This window comes from Eucyclogobius newberryi, unplaced genomic scaffold, assembly GCF_026437365.1.
Source record: "Eucyclogobius newberryi isolate DKJ021-1_F unplaced genomic scaffold, fEucNew1.0.hap1 SCAF_19, whole genome shotgun sequence".
NCBI classification, from domain to species: domain Eukaryota; kingdom Metazoa; phylum Chordata; class Actinopteri; order Gobiiformes; family Gobiidae; genus Eucyclogobius; species Eucyclogobius newberryi.
In genome coordinates, this window is record NW_027315823.1 from 15406163 (window position 1) to 15420065 (window position 13903).

The 13903-nt window shown below is 40.3% G+C and overlaps 1 protein-coding gene across 2 annotated transcripts; it reads left to right on the forward strand.

Annotated features, from left to right (window-relative positions):
* Positions 1 to 3061: 3061 nt before the first annotated feature.
* On the forward strand, positions 3062 to 13661 carry LOC140365438 (potassium voltage-gated channel subfamily KQT member 2-like). Of its 2 annotated transcripts, XM_072451861.1 has the most exons (19): positions 3062 to 3314; positions 4778 to 4928; positions 5626 to 5716; positions 5960 to 6086; positions 6248 to 6423; positions 7349 to 7474; positions 7557 to 7667; positions 8173 to 8268; positions 8468 to 8559; positions 8672 to 8740; positions 9222 to 9251; positions 9393 to 9472; positions 9899 to 10069; positions 10718 to 10765; positions 11188 to 11296; positions 12063 to 12194; positions 12271 to 12388; positions 12470 to 12645; positions 12773 to 13661. In XM_072451861.1, exons 1-19 carry the CDS (start codon positions 3182 to 3184, stop codon positions 13281 to 13283), a joined length of 2547 nt encoding a protein of 848 aa, XP_072307962.1. In that variant the 5' UTR covers positions 3062 to 3181; the 3' UTR covers positions 13284 to 13661. The 2 variants fall into 2 exon arrangements, with proteins under 2 accessions (XP_072307962.1, XP_072307963.1); XM_072451862.1 differs by lacking the exon at positions 10718 to 10765.
* Positions 13662 to 13903: the final 242 nt, after the last annotated feature.

The window sequence follows — 13903 nt, forward strand, 5'->3', positions numbered from 1 at the left end:
GAAAAGAGTTGATACTTACATTTTTGAATGTCATAATTGACATTTTAATACATTTTACTTCTCACTTGGCCTGTACTTCATTTTAATTAATCTTTGAACTCAATTCACCTCTGATGCACAGCAATAACATGAGCTTTTAAAAATAATTGGATGTTATAAACAGAACAGCAGAACTTGTTGGTTTACTTTCTTTGCCAATGGGAGCCTCAGGGATATATGCATATACTTAGGCGAGTTAATACATAACAAAAATGTACCCAGTACACAGCCTGACTCCTGGCTGCTGTGCCATGTGAATAATCTTGACATTCCTTGTCGTGCTGCCCACATGTGGAGGTGTGCAGTCTCACCTTTCTGCTCCAGGCTTTTTCATTACTTTCTCACCAGAATGTGTGAAGCAGACCAATGTAGACTTCAGCAAGTGGATATGTGGGCGTAAGATGGTGAAAATGACATCAAAATTAATCAGCGACACAATCAGGAAAGGATTGCGTAAAATTAGAAACTCCACAGTCCTAACTGGTCATCATTACATGAATGTCACTGGTTCACCAAAGGGACCAATAAATATAGAGTTAGACATTTTTCAGTTCAAAACAGAAGGATCGGTGGTGGAAGAAACGTTCAGAGCTCAGACACGTAATGACAAGTACACTGAGGAATTACTAATGTTCCAGTTGTACACAATTCTTCAGTAGTCCTTTTCCAGACTCAGCCCCCCCAACACTACACTGACAATTATGGCACAAGTCACAGTCTAAAAGAGACATAAAGCCTGTGCAGTTCACAAACTGAGAATGGTCACTCAGCACGATCCTCTCACTTTGTTGTATTATGGGCATTTTTTGATGATCTTAGAATCTTAGAAGACAAGATTACACAACAATCGGAAAAGTGCATTGTTGCAATAGCCATGTAAGAGTAGCAAAAATATGAGGAAAAAGTGGATCATTAATGTGTTTTGCGGTTATATTTAGTTGGGAGTGTAAAATATAGTGTGATGACACCACCAAACTGTAAGCCTCCAGTTAAACATTTTCCTAAACAGCTCAAGTTAGCATCTTTATTCTCATTGTTCATGTTTTATAATCTCGTAATATGCACTGACACAATAGTCCAGTACTACTGGACTAATTCATTAGCTTTATGAACTTGTTCATTCGGTCTTTTTGTATCAAATTACCTCGGCTTTCACAGATGAGTGACTTTCTCAACAGGTCTGACACTGGATGTAATTTCCAGGCTTTTTCATTGGTATGTGCAATATATGGATATCTGTAAAATAAATTAATATATAGTTCAGAGTGAATAAAACTAACACAAACCATAAAGCTATAGTATGAATATGAAACTGCAATGGAGGCCTCACTACCCAAAAAAGTCTGCATTATCAGGCTACTCAACCACAAAACCTTTAGCCTACGCTTTACGCTTTCTTATATGAATAAAACAATTCAGAGGTGAACTACCTAATATTTTCATAATTTTACTAAGCTCTTTCACCAATTATTCATTAAAAAAGAAAGAAAGAAAGAAAGAAATATATATATATACATATATATATATATATATCGTGTAATTACGAGATAATTATCGCAAAATATACATTTTTATCTCGTACTTGAGGAGCAAAGGTCAAAGCATGTTTGGAGAGAGTGAGATAGTTTGAAGGAAATGGAGAAGGGAAAGTAAGTCTAGAGTTTTATAATAATAAGTAACAATAGGCCAGCCTATTGAAGACCAGGGCTAGGCCATGTCAGTTAACACACAGCAGACATGCAGTTTCAGAAAGCAGTCGGCCATGGACTAAACGGGAACAGGACCAAAGTGAAACTATAGGTTAGGTTTCTGTTGTGAAATTGCCCCATCTTAAGGACATGCAGGATACTGCAGAGCACCTGCATTAAAGAGATGGCTGCTTTTGACGTTTAATAGAAACCTTATTTTAAAATAATAATAATAAATAATAAAACTGTAACCCTGTTATTTCCAGTCAAATCAATCATTCTGTGAAGAATCAGGGTAAGTTTGTACTCCAATCCCAAAAGTGAAAATGACCCTAAAAAAAAGAAAGAAAAATGAATCGGACTTTTATATGGATTCTGCCAGGACATTTTTGATTTATTACAAGTCCCTAAAACTAATTTTGGTGAATTTCCCTTCAGCTTTTAAAAGAGAATTGTCAAAACCCATTAAATGCTAAACCCACTGTCACTCAGGCGATCCCTCCAGAAACCAGCTTTACTCATTCATATATTTAACAAAGAAAATCTTGTCGGGAATTAACATCTGAATTGTTTTTTTCTTATAATTAGAGTAAAACAGCCAAAACTACAGTCTCGGCTTCACAAAGGCATTAGGCATTAGGATTCAGGACCAGCTTCAGTTTGAAACGGGGGTCCTTTTTCAGGCGTTTTTGGGAAAAAAAATACTTACTTACAAAACTTAATATGGTTGTCATAGTAACCTCCATTCCCGGTCTCCCTGACAACTGTCTTTCTCTCTCCTCGGTCCTGTCAGTCAGCTGACGGGCTGGGCTTCCGGTTCGTGTTTGATATCAGACATAGGGGCAGATCCATGAGGCAGATCATAATACATCCACGGGGCCCATGTAAACAGACCTTTGCCTTGTGCTGCATCTTTCCTCTTCCTCTCTCATCTCTTCTCTTCCTCCTCCTCTTCTTCCCCCGGTCCCTGGCGCGCGCGCGCCCGGCGGTAGCGCGCACCTCTGCGGCACATTGCAAGCGCTCAGCTCGGTTCGTATTTTTTTGTTTTTTTTTACTGTAAGCTGTTATTTTCTTCTTCCATCCCTCTCATTCCCACCCCTCCTCACTCTGTTTACGGCGTTTGGAGCGATGTGCGGATCTGCATTTGTCTCTAGTTTGATTTTTGACTTGCAGCGGGGTTTTCCTTCGTTTTATTGTTGTCTCCCTTCTGGTCACCTGTCCAGCCGCAGCTTTCACGTGTTTGTTTGTTCGTGGGCTATTTTTGACAACTCATCTGTTCCCATTTGTTCCATTTGCAATATTTCCTAGTCATTTCCAGCGTCTTGTAGCCTTTTCTCTATGTGCCATCTAAAGACGTGTTCGGTTCGCTTCGTGCTTTTCCGTCCGTTTCCGCTCGTTTCTATCCTCCGTCCCGCTCTCTCCTTTCCTTTCTCGTCCCCGTTATATTTCTAACGATGGTCCAAAAGTCGCGAAACGGCGGCGTGTTTCCCGCATCACAGAGCGACCAGAAGAAGCTCAAAGTGGGGTTCGTGGGCCTGGAGGGGGCCGTGGCGGAGACGAGCCGGGACGGGGCCCTCCTCATCGCAGGTGCGTGACTGACGCCAGGCTTATGTGGGGATAATCATCACTAAAAGGTTCAGTGTAAACATCTTTGTAACTTGTAGGTCTGATTGTATCGTAATTATAGCTTTATGATCAATATTGAATTAGTTTGGAATAGAACTGCAATATTCTGCAGTTTTAATGGCATCAGTAAGAAGCCCATAGACCAAAAAGAAAGGGTGGAAAGTTATTTACTGGTTTCTGGAGTATTTTAATGTACTATTTAAGCAGCTCATTGCCCATTCACTTGGGAGACAGAACAGCAGAGGTGGGCAGCACTCAGTTACATTTACTCAATTACATTTACTTGAGTAAGTTTTTCAACATGCATTATCTCTTGAGTAACTTTCTGTCACAACACTTTAATTCCTACTTGAGAAATATTTTGAAGTAACAATCTCTTGTTGGTTTGTTTTTCAAATGTTTTCCTTTCTCTTCCCACCGTGAGTAAGTCTGCAGACTTCATGTTGGCAATTGTAAATATTTTGAATAATTCAAATAATATTTGTATTTCTTGCACTGCTCCTTCAGATATGATATAAACGTTAGTTTTAAGTTTAGTTTATTATTGTTTTGTTATGTCCTGACAGTTGCTCTTACTTGAGTAATATATTCTCCAAATATGTTTTATTTTAATTTGAGTAATTCCCTGGACCTCTACTTTGTACTTTTAATATTATTTTGAAGTAAAGTTACTCTTATTGATGTACATTGTTGGATAGTCTACCCACCTCTGTTGCGCAGACATTGTTTGCAGTTTGCTGGTGAATTTTAAAGGCTGTAAATACAATAGGAGTTTTTTGTTTCATCCCCAATCAGCTAGGTAAAGTAGACAGCTGTAACATAATTAATCTGAATTATGTTGATATTATTTGCAGTGCTGGTATGTGCAAAAATGGGCCTGGTCTTTGACCACATGATTCCTGAACCTTCACTTAAACATTCACTCACAGTGAACACAAGTAAAACGCAGTCTTACCTTTAGCAGACACTTGCCTCAAAGAGCTCCTGTTTGTCCTGTAGTTGTTCTGCTTTAGCTTCGTAGATCAAGCTCTTCCCCTGAGTCCCCTCCCACTAAAAACATATAGAATAGGCTCCTCCCCTGAAAAAGAGATGCTACGTCTCTGTGGGACTTAATTGGTTAAATAATCCATGGTCAGATTGCTCTTTTCCATGTTGAAATTGTGATGTGTGAAATCACACAGCTACAAAAACATTTCTCAGTAAACCTCTCCTATTTCTACACAAGGAAAACACAGGAAAAATAGTGTCCATGTCATATAAATAAAACTACACAGCTTTCAAATAGCACTTTTCATCAAACTCAAAGATGCATTAGTTGAAAACAGCAAAAACACAGCAATATATCATTTAAGTTATTGCAGTAACTTCCTAGTGGCTGGAAACTGATCAAGCAGTAGGCTACAGTTTGGCTTTTGTGTGTTCAGGTGTGGAGGAGGGCCCCCGGCGACAGCGCACCAGTGTGTCTGGAGGGAAGAGGCCAGTGAAACGTAATGCCATCTACAGGCGTCTGCAGAACTTTCTCTACAACGTTTTAGAACGGCCTCGAGGATGGGCCTTCATCTATCACGCATATGTGTAAGAACATTTAAAGGTCAATCAAGAAAGTCCAATTGAAACATCTTTCCCCAGACAGACCAATGTGGGAAGTATGAATCAACGTATTTGGTTCTGGATTTAAAAAAAAAAAAAGATAAAATTAAGTGCTAGGATTGAGTCGGTGTAATCCCTCATTCGTCCAGGAGTGTTCCATCATAGAGAAAGATTCAAGTGTAGTCATCTGGACTAGGCTTAAATCTGGACTAGGATAAAGTTATTAGTTTAAATGCTCTTGTATGACGTTAATATTTGTTGCTGCAGTGTTGGCCTCTCACAGATGAGTTTGTGAGAGAGCGATAGCAGCGATGTCGGGTCACATTCTGCTGCAGCCACTCAACAGCAGGCATGACAACCCATCTTTAATTACGTCTCCACTTTGAAAAGTTCTGACTTTGACTTAGTAATACTGATGCATAAGTAAAATAACCTATTATTACACCGAGTGCCACAGCGGCTGGTTGTTGTGTCCTGCGGTGTGTGAGTAAATGGTTGGTGGTGGCTGTAGGGGCAAATGGAGCAGAGTGACAGCCTCGCTTCCATCAGTCTACCCCAGGGCAGCTGTGACTAAAATACACAACCCGAGTATGGAATGATTAATGCACTGTTTGAAAGGTGCTGTATACATCTAATGCATTGTTATTGCTATTATTATTACTTTGTACTTTGTTTTTGGCAGATTTGTGTTGGTCTTTTCCTGTCTTGTTCTGTCAGTTTTCTCCACCATCAAAGAATATGAGAAGAGCTCAGAGGATGCTTTATACACCCTGGTACGTTTTCTATATATACTTATTTATCTATCAGCAATGAAGCTATGAGTAGATCAATCTGTCTGTCCTGGTTCCAACATCAGTTTGCAGATCATGTTGGCATTTTTAGATTGCTGTTCTTATGCTTGTTGTACAATTGAGCTTGACTGATACATGTGCATTTTATAAATAACAAACCTGTGAAGAAGTGTAGGCTGACAGGATCAGGTCATCTAGAGATTTTCTTTGCATGTCTTCTGACAGGAAGTGGTGACCATAGTAGTGTTTGGAGTGGAGTACATAGTGAGGATCTGGGCCGCCGGATGCTGCTGTCGGTACAGAGGCTGGAGAGGCCGTCTCAAGTTTGCCAGGAAACCCTTCTGTGTCATTGGTGAATATTGAAAATATCAATATTATTTAAAGACCAGCACCACGGTTATGCAGCGTTAGGTGCAGTGGTGGTAGGTATTTAGTCAGAAGCAAAGAATGAAATGATGATACTGTGCTTCATACGGAGGGCATTGAATTTCAAACATTAGTCCATTCTTCCAGACATCATGGTCGTGATTGCTTCCGTGTCGGTGCTGGCAGCGGGGACACAGGGGAATGTCTTTGCCACATCAGCTATCCGCTCGCTTCGCTTTCTCCAGATCCTGAGGATGATCAGAATGGACCGGCGTGGAGGCACCTGGAAACTTCTGGGCTCTGTGGTCTATGCTCACAGCAAGGTCAGCTAACTGTTGTTGAGTTTAGCTGACTGCAGAAAACCTCAAATAAGGCATTCATGAATTTATAGTTGCATCCATTTCAACATCTTATTGCTCAAATCTTTGGTAATTACAATCTTGCAAACTTAAGCAAAAACACTTTTTTTTAATGGAAGCAAATTATTTATATGCTAAATAAATGTTGTGCGGTTGCACTAAACAGACCAACAAGCAATGTATTTAGATTAAATGAAATGTGTCAAATCTGTTTGAAGCAAAAAGATGTAGGATGTGGGGATAGTGCTTTGAGACTTATTATCTACTAATGTACAAATATTGAATTACTCTACAAATGGTTGCTATGGCAATACTACTACAGAACTGATCCTTTTTAATTTTGTTTGTCCCAGTCATGATATAATTTGTGGGTGAACACTTTGGAGATCAGTGAGTGCACTGTCAGTGTGAGAAAAGATAACCAGTGCTGAGGTGTATTTATAGATGCTGCTTCTGAGAGGTGAAAAAAGGTCAATAATTGTGATCAATAACAGATTAGGTGACATTCACTGACAGGAAACAGATCACATACATAAGAGACATACATAAAACCTTGGGTCTTGGTCATATAAAATATATATTTGTGTGAGTGTTGTGTTGCAGGCTCCAGTGGTATAGTGTTCATCCACCAAGCGGATGCCACTGGATCAAAACATGTCCAAGGACATACAGATATGTCTGATATATGTATGTAAGCCATGCCTTCTACAGCACAAACAGTGTATTAGGCTGGTGACGACTGTATAAGGTCAAACCTGTTATCTGGCAGCAGCAAATGAATTGGATGGGAAAAAACTAAAATGAACCTGATAATTTTTGATTTACATGAAACATAGTATCTTACAGTGCACCGTATAAAAGCTTTGTTGTACTATGCTGGTGTGTGCAGGAGCTGATCACTGCGTGGTACATCGGGTTCTTGTGTCTGATCCTGGCTAGTTTCCTGGTTTATCTGGCTGAGAAAGAGGACAACGAGCAGTTTGAGACATATGCTGATGCTCTTTGGTGGGGACTGGTCAGTACCACTGTTTAGCAGCTGCCTACCAAGTAATTACCCAGAAACTCAATTGAAGTAAATTAAATGCATTACTGTTCAGATCACCCTGACAACTATCGGCTATGGTGACAAGTTTCCTATCACATGGAACGGCCGTCTGCTGGCTGCCACATTCACTTTGATAGGAGTGTCTTTCTTTGCCCTGCCCGCTGTAAGTTCACTGTCCACAGTACATGTGTGTACAACTTCACTGAACAAAAACCTTTCTCCCATTTTTCATGAGCTGAACAAATCCTCAAAGATTTGACACATTTTCTATCATATTTTCCACAAATTTGTCAACGCAATTATTATTAATAATCCATCCCACCTCACAGTTGTGGCATATCAAGATGCTGATGAGACGGCATGAATATTGGTTTAACTTGCCGAGAAAACCAACCAGTATCTGATGTGGCCACCAAAGTTGCAGGATATTCATGCTACAATCATGAGCATACTCCTCCCAATACAGCAAAAGCGAACATTTCAGAGTTGCCTATTATTTGTACCTGTGCAATATTCATAGAAAAGTTTCATATCTTTGAGTTCAGATCAGGAAAAATGGGAGCATAAACAAAACCGTTGCATTTATATTTTTGATCACTGTGTTTAATGTTTTTTTGCTCTGTATTTTGTGCCTAAAATTAAATGACTAACAGAAAGCCTGTTTCTAGGGCATTCTAGGCTCTGGGTTTGCCCTGAAAGTCCAGGAGCAGCATCGACAGAAGCACTTTGAGAAACGAAGAAACCCGGCTGCTGGACTAGTACAGGTACAGACAACTACAAACACGTTTCTCCTATTTACTCACTGAAATGTGACCTGCAGCGGAAGATCTCAGAGACCTCTTTGTTTGTTTGTTTGTTTGTTTGTTTCATTCTTTCTTTTTCTTTGACATCCTTATGGGTTCTTTTTTGGACACAATCCCCATAGTATGCAGTTTGTACTATGAGTCTTGGTCTGATTTGCAGGCAGCATGGAGGGTTTACGCCACCAACTTGACCCGGACTGATCTCAACTCCACTTGGGACTACTATGAAAGAACCACTGTCCCGATGTACAGGTAACATTCATTTATTCACACAAGCACTCTCAAAAAACAAATAGAGAAACTAGCTGATTTAGAAAATAGCTTTTTCCATATTTCTATATTCTTAATGTTTGTGTATTTCCAGGTTGATTCCTCCCTTGAACCAGCTGGATCTACTGAGAAACCTAAAGAACAAGTCAGGCCTTTCTTTCAGGTTTGAGCCAGCAAGTTAGTTTGTACACGTCTGTGGCCTACATGCAAAGAATTGCATAGGTTATATATAATTACTAGACAATGTTTTGTCTGGTTGTTCTCTTGGATCCACTAATCACGATCTACAAAGACATTTAAACCCATCTATCATTTAAACCCTCTTTCAAAATTAGACATTTAGAACGATGTAAATATATACATTTTTCAATCATTGTCCTAGTCAGCATTGACCTAAGTACTAAAATAACTGGATGTTATCATAAATATTTAATGTGAGCTTTTGTTGCATCCAGTTCTATAGGTCCGCACGTCTCTCTTGAGAGAGTACCTAAACCCACTTAATTACATCTGGTGCGCGAGAAGGGATTTTAGGAAAGCACTGCAGACCGGAAACACAAATCAATGACCACTTAATGTCCAGTAGTGTAGGTCTTTGTTGCTTATTCAATAAAGAGCAATTCCCATCTGTCTCTGCTTTCTAGGAAGGACGTCCAGCCCGAGCCGTCTCCTAGGTCAAATAAAATCTTTTGTTTTTATTGTTAAATTGTGAGGTGGTGACTACTGAAAAGTGTACATTTAGGGAGAAAAAAACATTACAGGCTGAGTGTGTGAGCAGGATTCTAATCAGAGAGCTGTTTTTTTTTAATCTGCAGTCAGAAAGTGAGTTTAAAGGAGAGAGTCTTCTCCTCTCCCCGAAGCTCCGGGACCAAAGGGAAAGGCTCTCCTCAACATGGTAAGTGAGAGAAAAAACAACAACCAGCACTGGTGAGATACACATCTGACTACACACATAACACATATTATATACATGTTGTCTGTTTGACATTCGTACAACTCAGAGCAAACAAAGACCTTTGTTTTACCCTACTCCTTGCTGCATTTGAAAATCCTTCTATTGTTTACTTAAATAATGTAAAGCAAAAATATGCTTTGCATTATTCTTATTCTTATTCTTATTCTTATTCTTATTCTTATTATATTTAACAAAACATTTCAGTTGTCAAAATGTTGTACAGGGCTGCTACTTAAACCAAAAGGCTCATGTTTGTGGCCTTGAGTTTGGACTTGAAGACTGTAACCAGGTTTGGTTTGTGGATGCCTCTGGTTGAATGGGAAGTCTCAGGGAGGTCAGACAATAAAGATGATTTCTTTCATTCAGTCCTGCCCACAGTGGGCCCCGGTCCTGATGGCCATGCGGTCTGTCCCGTTCTGGATCCCAACCTAGATGACAGTCCTAGTAAAGTTCCTAAGAGCTGGAGCTTTGGGGAGCGCAGCCGGACCCGGCAGGCCTTCAAGATCCGCGGGGCGGCATCCAGGCAGAACTCAGAAGGTGGGAGGGGCTTATGCCAGTCAATCACAGTTCCTTTTGTACTCTTTGCACTAAACATGCAAATCTGTGATGTTTAACAAGAGGAGCTATGTATAATGTAGAAGTCAGACCACAGTGTTATGTGTTCTGTGTAATGTTTTCAGTGATTGTGTGTTTTGTGTATATTTTTATTGTCTTGTCAGCAGTCTGGTCATGTTGTCCAACTATTCATCCCCGTCATAGACGTAGGCTTACAAACTAACAGTGTCCTCTCAAAACTCAAATGATCAGAACATATTTGGAAGATAAATTCAATAGGTGAAGAATTCAAGAAAAAACAGATCCGTTTTTTCTGTTGTTTCTACTATACTTCTAATATAGGTCCCTGTTGTATTGGTGCTTTTGCTATGTTTGGATGTGTCTCTGCGTCAAAGACATGTCTTGTTTTAGTATCTGTTGCTTGAGTTTTGTGCCACAAATTAATCTTTTTCAGTTGCGATAAGAGGTTTTATTTTCATATATGAGCTCGGAAAAGGATAAAGATGTGGATAATTGTTATGCCAAACCTGATAATCGCTCAAACTTGGATAACTAGGTGAGATTAGTTTTTCAGAGCACAAGCTGCAGAAGTCCTGACAGTCCCTTTTTGTCCTCCTCTGCTTCCCATAGTGCTCATAGAGATGCAGGATGAAGAGTTCAGACAGAAGAGCTCGCCAGGTTAGACCACACACATCAACAATACACTTCTGAGACTGGGCCAGGAGGAGGACAAATAGTCTCAAAGTTTCTTGTTAATCTTTTACATTGGCAAACTTTGTCAATGTAAAGACATCCCTCTTTTTTGTTCTTTTTTTTATTTGTTTGTCTGAATGTATTTCTAATGTTACCCAGGTCACAATGTCACAGTCTCACAGCTTGAAACTTTTCAACAAAAGAAACTATCCATCCGAACGAAATGAATCGTTGACTTTTACTGAACCTAGTGGTAGAAGGGCTAATCCATTTGATAATTAACACATTTTACATTGTTGTATAGTTCCATGCCATCATCGACATAATGTACAGTACATTATAGTACATGTATCCATGTCGACCAGCAGGACGTATGTCTGTAATACTACGTTGTGTGTTGTTGGCAGAGGCCAGTCTGCCTGGGGAGGACTTGGCGGATGATAATAAAAGCTGCCACTGTGAGTTTGTCCCTCAAGACCTGACTCCAGGGTTAAAGGCCACCATCAGAGCCATTTGGTACAGTTCTCACAGCACTCAGCACATTATATACCATGATTTATCATGCTAACTTCTCATTGTGTTTTTGACTTCACAATAATCATTGTTAAAACATTATAGACAGTTTTTTTCCTCCACATTTCTTCACCCTGTACTTAAATTACAGATCCACTTTTGTCATATTCAGCTTTGCTTGCCCTTTTCTGCTCATTTAAATCACTTTATTTATGCTCACCCAGGTCAGAGGTCACAGGTCAGCGTGTGCAGGGGCATCCATTTTCTGTTGTTTCACTACTTTCAGTTGTTGGTAAGACATTTTGTTGCTTGTTTGGTTTCACAGCAGTTCAGTTTCAGACCCCAAAGTGTTTTTAAGTCGGCTGGGACCTGACACTGAAGTGTATTATACTTTTAGTTGGCAATTTTTATTTATTTTGTAAATTCACACAATTAATCATAAGTCATAAACAATTCTTCTGCAGGTCTGTCATTCATCCATTTCATTTCTCCAGCTTGTTATGTGTTTTACAATGGATTAAAAAAAATGGTTTATTTCAGAACTCATAAACTGTATTATATATAACTGATGTAGCAGATCTTATGGATGAAGTGGATCATTATCAATTACGGTTTAAGACAGTTGATAAATATTTCAAAACCATCCATGAGGAATCCTCTGTACGTGTGCACTATGAGCTGAAAAAGAATGGTGTCAGGATCTAGATTGTGTCAGAGTACAGGGTTTGGGTTAGGCTAACCCTAACCCAAAATGCATCTGTATCCACAGCATTATGCGCTTCTTGGTTTCCAAGAGAAAATTTAAAGAGAGTCTACGGCCATATGATGTGATGGATGTGATTGAGCAGTATTCTGCTGGACACTTGGACATGCTGGCTCGCATCAAGAATCTCCAGTCCAGGTAAACATTTAAGTTCAAAGCATGAACATGTTTTGCATGATTTTACATTCACGTACATGTGATATACGACATTCAGAGTGGACCAAATAGTGGGCCGGGGAACACCCATCACTGACAAGGATCGACCCAAACCAAATGAAGAGATGCCAGATGACCCTAGCATGATGGGACGGCTGGGCAAGGTGGAAAAGCAGGTGATACCAACATTAAACTTGGTTAAGTAAACTTTTACACATGTTTCTATGACAACAGTTAACTTTTACTGCTTGGTCCAGGTTATGTCAATGGAACGAAAGCTAGACTTTCTGGTGAATATCTATATCCAGAGAATGGGGATTCCTCAGTCTGAGACAGACGCCTACTTCAGACCTAAAGAACCAGACCCAGCGCCTCCGTACCAAAGCCCTGTGGGCCATTTGGAGAAGAGCCAATCGGTGCCAAAGATTCTCCAGTAAGTACCCTAAGGTTCTTTTAACACCTTGATTCATTGAGTGGCCACTCTGGACAACTGCAGGCAGAGATTATTATTCTTTGATACTGACTCTTAATAGTCTGATCAAGTTTGTGTTGTCTTTCAGAGTCGTTCCAGGTGAAAATGTATCTTCTTCGCGATATGTTTCAAAAATGGTCCGTTCCAGCAGCTCCACAGCTCACCGCAGCTGCCCGGCACCCTCTTGTCCACCCTCTACATCTTGGCAGCCAATCAGCAGCCATCTTCAACATGCTCCACCTCCTTGGCCACGCAGTCATGGTAACACCCCAAGCCCAGTGAGCGACTCGCTGGTGAGGCTTCCTCCGCCTCCTGCAAACACAGGTTCTCGAACACACCGTGACCGCAGCGAGAGAGGCGGAGCCAGCGGTGATGAGCAGAAACCTGACAGCGAATCATCGGCGTCTATTCCCTCTGTGGATCACGAGGATCTGGAGCATTCTTTCAGCGGCTTACCCATCTCCCCGTCCAAGCTGCGCTGTGCCACAGTCCGGCCTTACATTGCAGAGGCCGAGTCCGACTCTGAGTCTGAACCCTCTGAGGGACGACAAGTGGACACGGAGCGACTGGAGGATGAGACCAGGACACTGAACAAGTGAAGGACTCCAATTCAATGTAGGAAACACATTCTGGATTTAATCCCTCTAAGGACAATTATGCGCCACTTTGAAGGCCACTTTAAAGGCCACTTTGAAGGCCACTTTTATTTACTGCATCCCAGTCCTTCATTAAACCACTTTTACGGACTACGACAGTCTGAGGACTACGAAAACTCTGAGGAATAAAGTCTGGCGGTAATGCAACAATTGGATGCCAACCGCCATAAAACAACAACAACAACAACAACCACTTTGCTCTGCATCTCTGAATCCTGAAAGATAGACATTTTTTTCTTGTTCTGTTAAAATAACCGTATTTTAGTATTTGGACATAAGCCTACAGAGTTTCTGACAAAAATGTCTTGCATGCCAGAAAAACTAAAAAAAACATTTTAAACCTGTGAAAGAAAGAAATACCAGTTACTGAAATCTGCTTACCGTCTGACGGAATAGATCAGCTCTCCTAGACCAGCACAGTTATGACCAACTGTCATTTATTTATTTGTTTATTATTGTAACCTCTAGCAAGCCATCTTTTCTTGATTTTCAGTGGCTAGCATTATGGTATCTGCAAACTCTTTCATAAAAGATTTACATAAACCCAATTGACCTTAAGCCCA